The sequence below is a fragment of the Erpetoichthys calabaricus genome, chromosome 9 (assembly GCF_900747795.2).
Source record: "Erpetoichthys calabaricus chromosome 9, fErpCal1.3, whole genome shotgun sequence".
NCBI classification, from domain to species: domain Eukaryota; kingdom Metazoa; phylum Chordata; class Cladistia; order Polypteriformes; family Polypteridae; genus Erpetoichthys; species Erpetoichthys calabaricus.
Genome location: NC_041402.2, coordinates 38,845,666 through 38,863,853, shown reverse-complemented (window position 1 = coordinate 38,863,853; position 18,188 = coordinate 38,845,666). Strand labels below are relative to the sequence as shown.

The 18,188-nt window shown below is 35.1% G+C and overlaps 1 protein-coding gene across 4 annotated transcripts in view; it reads right to left on the bottom strand.

Moving 5' to 3' along the window:
* Positions 1 to 1,380: 1,380 nt before the first annotated feature.
* The window catches only part of slc12a4 (solute carrier family 12 member 4), a 148,795-nt gene continuing 131,987 nt past the window's right edge, over positions 1,381 to 18,188 (bottom strand). For 3 of the 4 annotated variants that reach the window (XM_051932150.1, XM_051932149.1, XM_051932151.1), the window contains 10 exons: positions 17,026 to 17,130; positions 16,447 to 16,615; positions 16,000 to 16,195; positions 13,057 to 13,226; positions 12,120 to 12,251; positions 9,371 to 9,478; positions 4,558 to 4,745; positions 4,343 to 4,357; positions 4,108 to 4,241; positions 1,381 to 1,975 (listed from right to left, as the gene is read on the bottom strand). In XM_051932150.1, the coding sequence (XP_051788110.1) occupies positions 1,884 to 1,975; positions 4,108 to 4,241; positions 4,343 to 4,357; positions 4,558 to 4,745; positions 9,371 to 9,478; positions 12,120 to 12,251; positions 13,057 to 13,226; positions 16,000 to 16,195; positions 16,447 to 16,615; positions 17,026 to 17,130 (1,309 nt within the window). In that variant the 3' untranslated portion in view covers positions 1,381 to 1,883. The remainder of the gene's footprint in view (positions 1,976 to 4,107; positions 4,242 to 4,342; positions 4,358 to 4,557; positions 4,746 to 9,370; positions 9,479 to 12,119; positions 12,252 to 13,056; positions 13,227 to 15,999; positions 16,196 to 16,446; positions 16,616 to 17,025; positions 17,131 to 18,188) is intronic. The other variant, XM_028809320.2, reaches the window with a different exon arrangement.

Below are 18,188 nucleotides of genomic sequence, written 5' to 3'. Positions count from 1 at the left end.
CTCTGATAAAATCACTCTAGGGAGCATTTTAAAATTTGATACTCAATTCCTAGACTGTTTGAACAGTTAAGCACTCAATTTTACTAACTGGTGTCCTGATAATTTATTTCAGACACTGTAAATGTGAAAAAGTTAAAGAGATGATCATAGACATCAGAGGGAAAATAACATTTGTTCTACCCACTAAAATAAAATGGAGAACTGGCCGACTTCACAGAAAACCAACAAGCTGAATGAATTTCAGAGTCAGCTGCACACGTCTTTGCTTAGTGTGTACATTATAATTACAGGTCATTATTAATAGAACATTCACAACGAATTTGGTGAGCAAGTGAAAGTAAGATTGGAAGCATGCACTGATAGCGCATTGCCTCACTCACCACACAATTTACCACCTGGATTGGGACCCAAATGCAGCGGGTGACACCTCCACACCACACTGCAACAGTGCGAGTTTTTTTTTTGTAACGGTGGCTGGAGTGCCAATCCTGCCACCAACCCCCAAGTTTTCCAACATAAGTAGGAGGGCTTGATGCAGATTAATGTCGTACCCTGGAGGAAGCTACTGCAGGTTAAGGGCCTTGCTCAAGGGTCCAACGGAGTAGAGTCACTTCTGGAGTTTATGGAATTTGAACCTGCAACCTTCCGATTGCTGCTGCATATCCCTAGCCTCAGAGCCACCACTCCACCAAGTGGAAATAAGAAAGGGAGAATTGGAAATGTTTTAAAAAATGCACAAATTACATGGCATACAATCCAAAATAATTTAAATTTAGTATGTAATATTTGTTTGCATATACTCTCGTCCATACACATTTTGAAGTTTCTGAATTACAATATACTCATTTTTAATAGTTTTTAATATAATTTTAGCAGATGTCAGGAGCTCACTGTAGAAGAAGCGTCTAATGTCTGTACATAAACCCATGACACAAAATACAAGAGTTAAACCAACAGATAGATCTAGGCCATAGTAAATTACTAGATGACAGAATTTCTTTTCTTCAAAAGCAGTAGCAGCCATGCATCTGTGTTTCTCTAATTTGTAGCTTCCCCTCTTACTGGTATAACATCCATGAAGTTAAAGGAGAAACAATTATAATATATTTATTGAAAAATAATACAACCTGCACTTTATATCTGATACAATGAATTTAAAACCAGTGAAAGACAGCAGTAATGTGTGTGTTTATGTATACTGGGTAATGAAGACAATCTATTAAATGAACACACATACTTTCACTAAGTGCAACCTGATTAATCTTACTTTTCTTGGGAGTTTTTAAATATTAAAATAAACCATTCTGTTTCTTTGCAGTTTGCAATTAATAAAATATTAATGAATCTGTTCATACAGGCTTTTTTAAATTTAATTCAGTGTTTATTTTATTTTTTTAATAAAACTGTCCAGTCTGCTTAGGAGTTCCATATATTGGGCCTCTGATTTCCTTTCACTTTAGTACTTGTGCTGCTATTTGTGAGATCCTTCATTACTACTACAGACTCAATAAAGATACGTAGAAAATTATACTGGATCAGAACAGATGCTGTCTGATGAACATGCGTGCATTGAATTACACAATGGAAGAGTTCAAGGTGTCCTGCATTTCTTTGAAAATAAATAGGCTTCCCCATTATTGCAAGAACTTTGTTTTTAGTAAATCAAATAAAGTCTTTCTCCTCCCATGATATGTTTTCAGTTTTAATTATGAGAATATTAAGCTTGGGCGACAACGTTTATGTGCTTTCTGTAAGCTTGGGTGACAATGTTTATGTGCTTTGTTTAGCAAACGGTCTTCTTTAGGAATGTCTTTAAATTTAACAAGTTGCACTTCCAAGCCCATCATCCATCATGAGTCTCTATAAAGCATACTTTTGCTCTTCTAGGAGTAGATTGTGATGACTTCTCTGCCTCCACCTCGAACAAGCAGCACTCGCTCAAGACCCTCTGTTAGAACCTCCAGGAATTCCATGTCTGTTGAAGAAGGTCAAGGACAGCAACAATGGGAGAATGAAATATGTATTCTATAAATTTACTTACATACTGAAAGGCAGCATATGGCAGTAAAAATACATCACTTATAGAGACAAAAGGTAAATTAACTACATACTAAAGCAAAATGATTGTCTCCAATTTGTAACATTTAAAGAACTTCAAGTTAATCTTAGTGACCATCAGATGTAAAACATCATGTACTGCTGTGTTGTCCAAGTATAATTCCATGCATTTGATTATTTTATTGAAAATTTGTAAGAATTCTACTCAGTTACTTTGCGAGCCAGCTAATGTACAAACATGCCCAGCAGCAAATCAATTTCCAAACAATGGCTATCAACAACCAAATTTATAGAAAGCTTTTGTGCCTAATATATTGATTCTCATGAAGTGGCAAATATCAGGAAAATGTATTAATTATGAATTTCTGAAGATGGGACTGGCTAGTCTCTTTGAAAATACAGAAGCTGCCCTCAGAAGAAACATTTTCAAGTACTGATGCTTTATAAATATTTTTTCCTCACGGTTTCAGCATTCTTGTAAGCTTCTTGTGTTACTAGAATTAATTGGACTGATCAAAACAGTAAACTGTCTTCTACAACCTACCATACAAATGATACTTACAAGTCAGCAGTTCTTTCACATAAACCAGATAGTAATACCATTAATCCTATAACAATATGCACCTTTTAAAAAAATTCTGCATCAAAATACTACCTGTGTATTTTGTTAAACCCTAACATATATTTAAGTAGAACAGCAGTTTTCTGGTATAACCTTTCAGATTTCTTTTTGTCAATTAAACTGAAAATATCACCTGATACAGAATATCACAAAGCGCTTTGCCAGAGTCTGTAGAAACAGCATTTAATTTTTCCAATAAATTTACCATACAAGGTACTGATTATTGAAAGCAGCAATCACCATTGGTAATTGCTGGTGCATTGCTACATCAAGTATATGTTATTAATCTGAGTTTTTTCAATTTATAATCAATTTTGATTGTTCATTTTGGATATAGTTTGGTTCTCGCAATATTATTAATTTATAATATTTTGTCTATATTGTTGCAATTATTTTATCCATCATATTTGGCTGTGGACGCTGTCATTTGTGACTCTGTAGTTGGCAGTTGTGCTCCATTGTCATCACAGTGCCACCATCTTTATACTGACAATATAAAGATGATGGCACCCACTCTACTGTGTTCATTTTCCTGGACTGTTCTCAAAAGATTTTCACATGGTTAGCTATTCAAAATCTTTCAGGGAGTTAGGATTCGTATGTGTGTGTTTTTGACTACATGCACTACATTGCAAATTAAAGAGGAACAAAAATAATAAAAACTCAAACTCTGTCATATGCAACTTAAAATTTGCAGTTATTGGAAAAACATTAAAGGCAGTTTAAATCTAACTGAAAAGTTCAAATCTGGCTTTGGAAAAACATGTTTTGTATGCCTGATGACTTATAGTCCGTATAAAGTTGTGTGTGTGTATGTGCTTATGTGTATACATACACACACGCATTGGTGTTTTGTGGTTTTGATTTTATATGTCACCTGAAGGTGTAATTTTACATCCATCCATCCATCCACTTTCCAACCCGCTGAATCCAAACACAGGGTCACGGGGGTCTGCTGGAGGCAATCCCAGCCAACACAGGGCACAAGGCAGGAAACAATCCCGGGCAGGGTGCCAACCCACCGCAGGACACACACAAACACACCCACACACCAAGCACACACTAGGGCCAATTTAGAATCGCCAATCCACCTAACCTGCATGTCTTTGGACTGTGGGAGGAAACCGGAGCGCCCGGAGGAAACCCACGCAGACACGGGGAGAACATGCAAACTCCATGCAGGGAGGACCCGGGAAGCGAACCCAGGTCCCCAGGTCTCCCAACTGCGAGGCAGCAGCGCTACCCACTGTGCCACCGTGCCGCCCACCTTATGGAATTATATTTTATAATAATTAACTTCTGTCAAGTCTTTGTTATTCTCAACAAAGAAAACTATTAAAAATTAATTATATACAGTAATTAGGAAAATCATAAATTAAGCATCCTTTTTGAAAAAGAAAGCTAATAGTAGACTGATAAAAGGATCCAGTTTTCGTCTCCCTCAGAATTCTTTGGAGGTCCAGGCATGTTAAGCAATACCAATTTAGCATCATGGGATCTATTTACAATCACTTCATTGAGCTTAACAGCTGTGTGCATTCTCCGCACATTAGATTGGTTTCTAAAAGGAAAACAAACCAGAAATAAGGTCAAGAGAGAACTACTTACAAGACTACTTGCCAATAAAAAATACCAAGTAGAAGGGTCATGATTCAAACTTACAGACTCTCCCATTCTCTAGCAGCAAGAAAATAGGCAAAAATATATTTGTTAAAGCAGATAACAAAAGATTACTTTGTCAATGATTGTTTCTCTGTGGCTGTGAATTGCAGTTTGCAATTTTGCACTGAGCAATACTAATTTCTACAGCCAATCATGAATGTTTTAGGTTTTTTTTTTAATTCATGCTAAAACCAATGGAACATTCTTCAACTCACGGTTTAATACTGATCAGTTCCCGAAAATTATCTGGAGCATTTTTTCTGTTTCTTCTCTCTGCTTCATATTTGTCTTTGGTCCAAGTCATTTGAATTTTTTCAGGTACTGTATCTATTATCTCTTCCTCCTCATCGGAATACAGGCTTCCCATGCGGATGATAGAATGTCTGTCCTTAATTAGCTGAGCCTGTAAATGCACCATGTAGGGACAGTTTAACAGGGAATACCATAAATTACAGGTCTACCAAAAGAAATTATTCTCATTAGATTGCAACAAAGAAAACCTCAGAGATGTAAAGTAATCACCGGGGCCATATGAATTTGCAGGCTTCATTACATTTTCATATCGCCCTGGAGTGGTTTCAGTACAATCCATTGAACTCACAGGTTTTTTGTTTAAGGTCTATTATTCACTTGTACCAAGGCCAAATGGTAGTAGATTTACAGCAGGTTCCTGGAATCACCCTTGGACACACACTAATGGGAATAACCTTCATTAAGATGGTGGTGACACTATGGTCAGTAATGGTTTCAGCTTCTTTCACCAGGCATGTATCAACATTACCGCTAATGTATTGTAGTTTTTAGTGATATTTTTATTATTATCTTTTTTTGTTTAGAATGGTACAGTTTTGTGCAAACTAGATTCACAAACACACAAGACATAACAAGACATAAAGTAAATGCAGTAATTGCAGTTAATGCTGATGACAATCTTCAATGTGATTTAGACATTTCAGTACCCATCGGCAATGCATACAATGATATATTAAAAAGGAAAAAATAAAATCTTGGATGTATCAAATAGAGTGGCTATATAAAAATGTGCATGTGTATACTGTATGTAGTGTACATACAGTAATAGTGATAGATGAAAAAGCAGCAATTATTTTCACAATTTCTTTAATATGAGTAAGGCTTAACACCTGGCCATCCTCAAGCTCACTGAAGAGTTAACATTTCTGTCACAATTCACCCTGTCTTTGGCTGAACTTAGATAGGTTTTAGGCTATGGGTAGATCTCCAGGACCAACAAAAATCTTTGTATGCCATCAGCATCTTCTTTGTTCTGTGTAGTGCCCCCTCCTTCACATCACTAACCAGTTTAATTTCTATGAAGTTTCTTCTGAATAAAAAAATCAATTGGGCCAAATCTACATACCACCCCTTAACGGATAAGTTTTGCTACTTTTCAAATCAAAGCTACTTCTTCACAATCATGATATATATTATTTTAAAAAATAACTAGACTACTCTCGCATTTTATAATGGAGCCAGTTGGACTCCTTTGTAAATAAAAGTCTTAAAACTTACTAAATATATCAATTTTGAAGTAGTATAGGGTTTGATTTAAGATAACAAGCCTGCCATATTTCTGAGGTATACCTGTGACAACAGAACTAAGCTGGAAACAATAAATACTATCAGAGATTCTGGTACTATTTTCTCAACGTAAAGATACATTTCTTGCTTGTTTGTCTGCTTGCAGTGTTTGTCATGGGTGGAGTAATGACAACTCAATACCAAACCCCCTCCCTTCCACCCATTATATTCTGTGTTGGTTTTCTTAACAAAACCTACAGAGAGATTTGCATATCAAGAGGCAGTGTGATGAAAAGTGCACCTAAAACTTTCATTCTGTTTTGTATACATAACAATAAATCTACACTGTACTTATTACACTGCATTATATTTTTAATAAAAGTCTTAGTTTTTTGAAAGAGCCAAGCCACCTGTTCCTATTGCATGTCTTGCGCACACAAGATTAAATAAATCAAAAAGAGCATATTGAAACACCACAAACCAATTAATTTTTAATGCATTGCTGTTGAAATGTTAATAAAAGAACTGAGCACAATGTTTTTGAGAAAATAAATTCTAGGACACTAATACCAATCAATCCATAAATAAACGGGGTGAACACGCAAACTCCATGTGAACCAATTTTAAAAACATTTGCACTGAACATACAAAAGATCAACTTGATTAAACCTAGGTGAATTGGTGTTGCTAAAGTGGCCCATGTGTGTGTCGTTCCAGTTTAATCCCATAGTTCAATCAAAAGGTGGAAGTTAGGAGTATTGGTGTTGATAAAGTGGGCTGTGTATGTGTGTGTATTTGTGTTAACCCTGTGATGGACTGTTGCCCCGTCAAGGGATCTTTCCTGCTTTGTGCCTGATGCTTGCTGGGGCAGGCTCCAGCTGCTCCCGTGCCCTGAATAAGTGCATTGTGAAGATGAACGGATGTATGAATGGATACCTATAACATACGTTCAGTTCTTGTCATCTGATTGCAAGCTTTGGACGTGCTCAATATTCTCTCTCACTGAAGCACATGTGCTTTATCAGTCTTGCAGTAGTAGGCAATATCTTTTTGAGAAATAAACAAATAAGCAACCATATATTAAAAGAATATATGCATTCATAAGTGTGACCTTTTCAGTTATTATAGTCTAAAGAACAGAGATAGCACATCACATCTAGGCATCAGGATTTAACAATATCAATAACAACGTTTGGTGATGATTTTCCGTGGTGAATCCACACCCTAGTGCTGAAAGAGTGCTGTGGAGGAAGTTGAACATGGTAGTTGGCAAAGTGAAGTGAACAGATAGTCTCCTTTTAAAATGTATGAATCTCACAACATTGATTTGGTTTCTGCTTTTTTACTTTCTTAGAACAACATGGATACACTGTTTTGTAATATGTGGTTAATCTCAAGATGTGGATGAATACTCAATAACATTTGTGCTTAAAAAAAATGGACATATTTGGTAAGTTTTAAAGCTGTGTCCTCATAAGCTCCACTATAAAATGAAAGATCATGGTAGTTGTTTTTAAAAATAATAAAATATGCTTCACTTTAGAACACAATTTCATGTTGCAAACTAATATAAACCTTAACTGTGAAGATATAACTTTAACTTGAAAAATACCAAATTTGTCCTTTAAACAAATTTTTTTAACAGTTTCCCCCCCTCCCAAACCACTATCTAAACAGTTTTCAATTCATCTCTTTTCTTGCCTGGATGCTGCTGAAATGTACGTACTGTACCAGCTTTCTAAATTTAGCCCTCTTAAAATGTATGCTTTAGTGGCATGGTTTTAGGTTGAAAGAAATCTGGGGTTCTCCTGTCTGGGTTAGAAATCCTCCACAACAACTTTGTTACAATGAGGCTCTCTGAATTGGTAGATGCTCCATCGCCCTACCTTCCTGATTCTATCAAGGAATTAGTGCTCTTGAAGATCTTTTTGATGCTTCAAACCTCAGAAGTTCCAGTCCCTAAAATCCAAGTCCCCCATTCGCCCCCAACACCACCACCTCCACCAACCCATTTTATTATTCTGTGTCCAGATAAGGCCAGATTTATTTAAAAAAATTCTCAGTTTAATTTTGTGTATTAATTATATGTTATAGCTCAACAACGTTACGCTATGGGACAGGCTACTAACCCATAGTGCCACTTGTAGTTAAAAAATGACTACAGTATCTTCTTCCACATATTTTGAACACCCCCCACCCCTCACTATACTGTTTTTTTGTGTGTAACTCTTTTTCATCCATCCTTTTTATTAATATCCCACTGTTACTCTGCATCTAAACCTCAATAGCACTGCTCTCAATTCTATATCCTACTTGAGGACAATTACAGCAAGACTGACTGGCCTCTCTCATTGGAAATCCCCCCCGCCCCCCCATGTATTTCTGTTCTAATTTCCAGAATTAATTTTTTCTATAACTAGGAATATTGGACCATCTAGTTTCCAATAACAGTACGTACCTATGTACTACTCATCTGGTACTTGGTGACATGGGGATTTTTAATATGTCTAAACTTTACTCTAGCTCTTTTACTTTCTGGTTCAATGAAAACAGCATTTGATTATTTACTGTTATTATCTTTCTAATAACCACTCTCAACAAATATTATTGTTTTAGAGGTACCATGAACATCCAGTAAAAAACAAGGGATACAATTAGCCCAGGGGTGTTGAACTCCAGTCCTGGAGGGCTGCAATAGCTGCAGGTTTTCATTCTAACCACCTGCTTAATTAGAGACTCATTTTGGCTGCTTATTAACTTTTTTGCCACAGTTTTAATTAACTTGACTCAGACCCCTTAGTTGTTTCTTTTTCCTTAATTAGCAGCCAAACAATAATGAGACACAAAACGAGCCACCACATGACCGGCTCATTTGTGCCCATCACACAATGAAGGTCTCAGTAAGGTTGATCTCTCAGGTCACCAAAACTTTTTGACGGCGTTCTTTGAAAAAACAGAAGATCAACAGTTTTGGAAATGTCTGCTGTGGCAGAATGAGCAGAAACAAGCTGTGGAATTAAATAAAGGGTTTCATTAACAGCAAGAATTTTCTTTTCATTAAGACAGTGAAACTGGTTGTAGTTTGAAGCCCCAATTCAGCTGGTCATCTGTCGGCTCGTTTATCATCTCACTTCTGTTTGGCTGCCGTTTAATGAGGAAACGAATCAATTCAGAGGACTGAATCCTTAAAAACAGGGCTATTAAAATGAAGGTAAAAGGAGTTAATTAGCAGTGAAAACTGCTTGCTGATTAGGAAAAGGGTTAGAATGAAAACCTGTAGCCACTACAGCCCACCAGGCCTGGAGTTTGACACCTTTGAATTAGCCAAACTAGAACTTTCACAAGTAGGAAATATACATTAACTCAAAATGAAAATTTATTTGGGCCTAGGCCCTGAAATTACATTACAATCACATATATAACTGTGCATTTTAAAAATCAAGTTACTTAAAAAGTGGGTTAAACAACTCATGCCAATCAACAGCCTACCTCCCGACCTCTTTCAGCACTGGACAGTCGCATTTGCTTTAACATCTGGGATCTTTGTTCCATCATTAGGGTCCTTTCATATGTATAGGCAGAAATGTCACTGTCATGCTATGGTTAGAATAATTAGAAAAGGGAAAAGAATTACTTCACAAGATGAACTGTTTTAAACAGTAATCTGAGCAACAAATTACACTGACTTCAGAAAAGTTGGGGCATTGGGGTCATGAATATAATATTTTAAACATTGCCATAATTGGAGAAAAACTAAGGAAAATAAAAAATAGTTTCATTGTTTTCATTAGTTTATGCCTTAACATACAAATGACAGCTTTAAATGAAGGGCAAAAGAAAGCAAATACCTGTATAGTACAGCATTTGCAAAATGTGCAAACAGGCATCAAGTCTATTCTGGTAATTTGTAGAAAACACATATGCTTGCACTCTTTTAATATCATAAATAATAGGCAACAAAAATACATTCTATGTCAAAACCACCAATGGCTCATGCACTTTGGACTCGAAAAATTACCCGATATACCCATGTTAGTCAGGAGACACCCTGTAATTGTTTTGATATAAGATCAATACTTTCCAAGATACAGCCAGTTTACTGAGGTGGTGTCAATCCAGCAATATTTTTTCATCAAATTTCACAAGTCCACAGCTCAAGAACTAAACCACCAAGCAGGCTCAGACTTTGCTCACTGGCACATTAATTAGTATAGTATGTGACAAAATTAAAACATTTGGTCCAGATGACCCTATGTACTCAGAGCTGTCCCTTGAAATTTACCAAAATTTAATTTGAGTTTTTGGCTTAGCTATGTTTAGGCCTCAGAAGCACATATTTGTAACCAACACAGACTTTTGATTTTTTATTTTCATTATTCAGATAACTATATAGGCTTTCTAAAAAAGCAATACACATGAAAGTAACTGTATTAGGGTTTGAACAACAGACCTCTCAAATCCAAAAAAATATTTTGGATTTCATTTTCAGAGCACCCTAACGGCATGTAGGAATATGCAGATAATTTAAAAAATATTTTTCATTAATTCTATATTGTCCCTTCTTTCTCAAAACACAATTTTTCTTATGCAAATCTTTCAAGTTTATTTTCCATCCTAAACATAGGCTGAATGTGCCATGTGCCAATAATGTTAATCACTGAGTTTTCAATCAGCAAGTTATCATAAATGTCAAACTTTTTTTCATATCAATTGATGATGTCTTATTTCATATTCATGAACAGAGAATGTGATTTTCCATGGCCAAAAGAGTATCTGGTACTCAAGAATACCACTGTTACATCCCTACAGAAGATGGCAAATTCAAAGTCAGCTGGGTGTCTTGTGAAGACAGTCAAATGACTGTCTGAATATTCACCACTGAAGCAGCAGCTAAAATCCTGCCTTCTAACAATCACATGATCAGATGTGTCCCTCACATTAGACCAGAGCCCTATTGGAGGCTATGTTGGGAGCATGTATGAAAAATGTTGGATTAGTGTGATTCGAGACAAGAGTGAAGCGGAATCAGACATCTGATATGTTTCATTCATCCAAACTATCCCACACAGTCTTTCCATTGGCCACCTAGAGACAATATTTGTTGGGTGCCATTACAGTGTGTCACTGCACTGCTTAGTGCACCTACAACAGTCAGTGGGAAGCAGATGAATCTTGATCTCAAAGACAAAGATGCCCTACACTCTGCATTTCGATTGAAACAGAAATGAACTGAGTCACATTCCTGCTGCTGCAATGCCAAGATGGTAACATGTCATTATATCTAGTGTTTTATTTAATGATGAATCAAGTAGCTGTTGTTTATGTGTTCTCTTTTAATGTGCATTTGGTGATTTATTTGTTTCCATTATTCCTATATCCAAGTCAGTGATGAAGGATTTGGTGATTATCACTACTGTCAAATGGTGAATTTAATCCATGTTTAGAATGTAAAATAAAAATGAAAGACTCACATAAGAAAAGTAAGATTTGTTTTTTGAAAAAGAAGGGACCATGTAGAATAAAGGAAAAATAATTGTAAAAATGTCTGTACATTCCTACAGTCATTAAGCTGGTCTGAAAATTAGACCCAAAATGATTTTTTCACATTTGAGAGGTCTGCTGGTCAAACCCTGAAGCAGTTTCTTATTTGTTTATAACCTTTTGAAAAACCCTGTGTAGGTATCTAAACATGGAATAAAATTCAGTAAGCTGTTTCTGTTAGAAGTATGTCTTCTGAAAGCCTAAACATGGTAAACCCAAAGATGCAAAATATTTTTTTTCCATTTTTGAAGGTCTACTCTTACCAAGTGGTGTCAACTTGAACAAACATTTTGATTTTGTTACGTACTATACCTATAAAGGTACCAGTATGGAAAATTTTAGCCTACTAGGTTGTTTAGTTCTTGAGATACGGTCTTGTGAAATTGATGAAAAAATAAAGCCATGTCAAATTTGACACCCCTCTCCCCTCACAAAATTGGCTGTATTTTGGAAAGTATTGATCTTACTGCAAAATAATTTTATAGCTTGTCTCCTGGATAACATGGGTACATGTGGTATTTTGTTCAGAATGTTTTGTGACCGAAGTATGTGGGATTTCTTGAAAATCAGTTGATTAGACATAGAATGACCCTGCAGAATGTAGTGTCAAGGAACTTAGCTGATGACACTACAAGTTTTTTTCTCTGTCCCCAATTTCCTCAAAATTGTTTTTCCCCCATGAATTTAAACTATTTACCATTTCAACAACTTCCACTTCAGCTTCTATTCTTAACTGATATAGGAAGGTAGCTAGATCCTTCTTCATTTGGATACTATTGTCATCCATCTGAGCAACTGTAAAAATCCTCATCTTGCATTTTCTCCAAACCTGTTAGAAAAAAATAATAAGCAATTATGATAAATAAAAAAATCATATCCCCAGTGCTCCAGTGGTCACAAAGTACAGCAATAAAATACAAACTTATATCATAAACTGAGTATAAAACAGATACATAATTAATTGCTCTACCCCTGGAAGCAGCACAGAACCTGCAACACAAAAATAAAATATTCATCCTTCATATCTCTTGTCAATATATTAAGAAAAGTATAAATCACTAGCTGAAAAATGTGCTGAACATTTTTATTACTTATTTGCATCAAAAACAGTTCACCTGTCCTGTAATTGTTTCTGCAATTTGCACTGTCAAGAAGTAAAGACTGTGACTTTCCAGACTCTCATACCTTTGAGATGGTTTCATCTCAACCATTTGAATATTAAGTTATAAGAGACTACAGTCTTACTGGTTAAAAAGGAGATACTCTTACTTAACCACGACTGAATTCTGACTTACTCTATCACACTATTCAAAAAATATTGTCCTGGAGTCTTAGGAAAACTAAACATTGACATAAACTGGAGACGAATGTTGCCTAAAATACAACACTGTAATTTTCTATTGTATTTTATGTTCAGCTGTAGTCTGATAAAAATCACTGAATGTGAATGCTTGCTATTTGACACAGTGTCCATAAAGGTTTCCCCCAAAGAGACCATGGTGTGCCGAGGATGCAGATCTTTAAATACCAAAATGGCACAGATGAAGCTAATCTAAGAATATGAAATTGAGAAAACAGCTACATCAGTTTTTATTAAATATTCCCCATCAGAACAAAACTTCAGGTCTTCTTACCTTGTGTTGCTTAAGAAGAAAAGGAAGGAGCATTAGCATGCCACCATCATGCACAATCCACCACACATCAATGTGCCCTTCTGTGAAACGCTCATGATTGCCAGGGTAGAAGGAAACATTCTTTGGTACCATCAATGCCAACTGAGCAGCAGTTGTACAGCGGACAGTATCTGTGATACAATGATTAAATGGGATGTTAACACTATGTTAGTAAATTTACTATTAAAAAACTAAAAATAATCACTCATCCAGTATTTATTCAAAATTGCTTTATAAACTATGAATTATTACTTAATAAAAATGGCTCCAAAGTAAAAATACAAAGGATATAAGGAGGATATAAGGATATAAGGTTTTGATACTCTAATAAAAACCTATGTAAAATTGCAGGATTACATTAATTTTGAAGTAAATAAATGAAACATTTCAGAATTAGTGTCAATAAATGTAACAGGAAGAACACCAGGATTACTTGTAGCATGTATAGCTAATTTAAACTATTTGTCTAGTACAGAAAGGTAAATTAATATTATCAAACAAGCCTTAAAGACAATGTGGAGAAAATGTATTTTAAATATGTTAAACATCCAAAAACTGCAAGACCAGCACAGAAGAGTGCTCTATATATTCAGGCATATGCTGTGTGTAAGGAAATACTAAGAGGGAGTTTTAAATTTTAAAGAAATAAAAATATTGACATTTAAAACGAAACCACTTTCATATAAGATATAAGTCAACCGTCCATTTATTCATTCTTTTTCTGAACCCATTTTTCTATATCAATGGAATGATTTCTTGCAGAATTAAGTGTAAGGTAGCAAACACTCCTGAAGAGAATGGTAACAAATAAATAAGACTGCAAAACCTTTTTAAGGAAGGAGATTCCTCAGCAAATATCAGAAAAAAGAGAAACATTGCCTCTTGAAGTGTTTCCTAGACAATTTATTGTAATGGGATCCTACTGTAAACTGTCTCCCTTCGATTTCTACCAAAAAGGAGTTCAGATAAACTTCTATTGCTGTTGATTTTCAAACTATTTACTGTGCATAATCAGCCCTCTACAAACAATTGTTCACAGTGATCTGTTTTACAGCAAAGTGCGTGCATCAGAATAAGCACAGCAAAACAGCCTACAACAGCTCTTACTTTCTTTTGGTATTATCATTGTTTTTAGTTTGGAATACTGTATTTAATATGTACATCATATAGGAGTCAAATTTGGCCTGAAATGCCAAAATGTAAGTTAACATTCTGGTTGGAACATTTTTCTCCAATTCAAAAAACATTCTATCTAGTTAACTGGTAACTCTAATAGCCAGAGAGAGTGCAAATGTTGGGTGCATATTATGTACTAGACTAGAGTCTTAGACAGTAGGTTTCTCTGTATTATCAGATCAGATGTCTCAGCATTCTTTATACATAACAGAAATATGGAGCTTATAATTAGAAATTTATTAAATGATGCCTATCTTTAAAATGCCATATCCAAGCCTGAGTTTGCTTATTATGTAAAACAATATTTGACTATGTAGGACAGGTTTCTGTCTTCTGAACATAATTCTTAATTTCCTGGATAGTAACTGCCGTATTTAACAAATTTTATCATTTTAAATTTAAGTAGTTCGTGAATTCTAGTGCTTTAGACTAGGATACTGTAGCATTAAAAACAAAAATACTCATTAATGTATTTACAACATAAAACTATATTAAAGAACAGTACAAAAAAAAAAAAAAATGGATAAAAGTACTCTTAACTGTGTGTAAGCCAGAGTTTGTAAAAAGTAAGCCCAAAAACAAGTGAAGCATGGACTATGCTACACTGTACACATAAAAGGCAGGAACATGTGGCTTTTGAAAACCTAACAGTTTTTTTTTGTTAGATAAAGTTAGGTTGCTTTGCTGTTTTACTTATTTTGAGGAAAAGCATGCCTGTTTTCAAAACAATTTCTACACATTTTAGTACGCTTTCTAAAAGACTTATAAATATTATCATTTCTATATTCCTTTATATATTTTTAAGTTACTGATTATGTGTTACTTGTAGTGATGGTCAAGAAACAATTTTATGCAAATATTTTATAGAAAATGAAAATAACAAAATTCCTGATACAATGGGCTTCAATGCTGACCCACACTGAACAACAGTAAAAAATATAAAAATGTCCACAAAAAAATCACAAATTATTCACGTCATAATATATTCATCTCAGATATCAAGTCTGACACTCACAGCATCCCAAACATATGGATTTTGGTTAAAATATTGCTAAATAAATCACTTCTGGAAAATCCTGTTATATATAACGATGATGCTAAGCTTTTGAATTGAAGACCTTCCTCTCCCCTCATTCATTTGTTGGTGCATTTATGCCCATAGTGGTATGCCACAGCTGTAGCCCTGTGATATTCAAGGGCTGTCTGTGGATCTGCATAGGAAAATTGATCTTTTGCTTGTTGAAACATCTCAGAAATAACCAAATATGAGGAATACTTTCTAAATGATAATGTTTTCACTTGCATTTCTTTAATTTTTAACTGTGAATTGTTCACCTCTCTCATAAAACACTCTGCAGTGTTGGTATCATGTAAAGTGTCAAGATAGCCAATTAATGAGTTGTTACTGGGCAGGGCTCCTTGCCACTGTGTGGATTATTACTTTAAGTTTAAATTATTTGAAACCAGGTTAATAGCTAAACATTTTAGCCATTTTCCCTGCCACATTTTAATTTTGGCAGCAATCTTTTCCTCATAGCAGTATGTAGTTTTGTGAATAGCTGAAAAATTTTAGTTATGAGTTCTGGATTTCAAATTGATATTTTCTTAAATATAACAAGTAGTCAGTACTTATTTGCACCTTTACATATTATGCACATGTCACAGAAAAGTTAAACATTTAAAAAAAGAAGATTTTAAAACAAAGCAAAACAAAAACACATCTCTTACTAATGAAGGTTTTCCAGGCTCTGGGATCCTCACTTTGTCGCCATCCATAAGGCCACCCTAGTACTACAGTGTTGTGCTTCATGCCTCCCAGTCCACATGACTGAATTAAGTGAGCAATTCCTTCTCGGACCTTATTTGCAACAATCACTTGGCAAAAGCCTTTCACTTTTTCAATTTCCATCATATTCTTAATGGCCTGTAATAGAATAGTTGTACCAAATATTCCATGTTTACTTGAGAGGAAAATTAACACAGTGAAGCAAGTGTTATTTACCAAACAAACGCACCACTGGCAACTACAACTGAGAAACTTAATAAAACAAAGAAGATACTTTATTATTTTTAGGCTTGCTGGATCCATTTCTAAGCATATTGTCATAATGATATTAATAATATGCATGCAGGAAAAAGAAATCAGTTTGACACAGTCAAGATTCATAAAACTACCTGTTCTGAGGCCTGAGACTCTGCCATATTCTCCAAGAAATTTCCTTGAATCACTGACCCCACAATTGTTAGGCCCTTACCAGCCTTCAGCTGTGATGCAAACGTCAAAAGACGAGGATATTTCACATGAAGATCTTCATCCAGCTTTAACAGCACTAGAAGCTGTGGTCTGTAATCAATGTCTTACAGTTAGCAATTAAAAATGACCACAAACTTAAATGTAACAATATCCATTATTGGATCTATTATGTGCAGTTTAGTATAATTTCTAAATTATAACCACTTCCAAAGACTAGAAAAATGGAGTATTGTATTACTGTGGGATTTTGTACTTGTACAGGCAGTTACACTTTTTAATTGCACTGCACTACTCATGCAGTCCTACTGTACTCTTAAAACTCCTGTTTAAAAAAACAATTATTCTTGCATCTCTGTTATTAACTGGGAGTTACTCTCATGTCCAAAATTTGTACATGCTATTTAATAAATCCTGCTTATAAGAGATGTCAAGCAACTCATCATATTGACCATATTTGTCTAAAAACTGGCTATTAAATGTGTATGAATTCTTTAACCTGCCTCCAATTTTTTGTATGCGGTGGACCAGCTTCCAGTCTCAGCAGAGCATACCGTGCAGCACTCAGAGATAGGCCACGAATCCCATCACCCCACTCTTTTTCAGCTCTTTAAATAAGGGAAATATTACATTTTAAACAAATGTTAACAATAAATACATTTACTTGTCAAATATTAAAAACCAAAGAATATATGCTCAGTTAACACAATTAATTCAAGCAATGCTTTTATCAATATTAGTTACTAAGCTCAGTGCATGAATTCCTATCTATCCATCCATTATCCAACCCGCTATATCCTAACTACAGGGTCATGGGGGTCTGCTAGAGCCAATCCCAGCCAACATAGGGCACAAAGAAGGAAACAAACCCTGGGCAGGGTGCCAGCCCACCACAGATGAATTCCTATTATCAAAGTATATTAAATTTTCCATGATGTCTGCTTTTTTACACTTTTTCTAAAGTAGAAGAATTAGTAAACAACATTTGAATATCTGGGTTCTCGATAAAATCTAGTAGCACTCGATTATTTATTCATATTCTGAGCCCTTCTTTTAAGAGTAACCCATGGTAAGGAAGCGAAAAATTATCCTAACATAATTTAAAGCATAGTAAAGATCAACCCTGGATGAGACCAGCCTACCACAGAGAACAATCCCATGCACATTCATATCTCCATATGTTCTGAGCCACTTTGAAGAACCCAATACTTCACTTTGGAGTTAAGCCAACAAACGCACACAAAAGAAAAATATGCAAACTCCACACACCCACTTGTTACAATATTTGATATTTAATAAATTTATCTTGCGTTTTGCCTATTTTTCTGATACATTTTTTAATAAAATACTATGCTGTTTTAGCGGGAGCTGCCATTTTGAAGAACCATTGCTAGGGAACATGGTCCCAAAAGGTGTGCTGTGCGACTTTATCTATGTCACTGCCTAAGTTTGTGGATCTACTAAAAATATCTTTGACAGTGCTGAGTTTAAAAGCATCAGGCTTGGGATGTTTTGACTCAGAAGCATGATAGTTTTGATTTCTAGTATTGACCTTTCATGTTGTTTTCTGGTTTATGATTTATTTTGTGGTCCACACTGCTCTCCAACTGTCTGCCAAATTCTAAATAATGACTGAACAGAAACTTGGATAAACAAAATGTGCAAT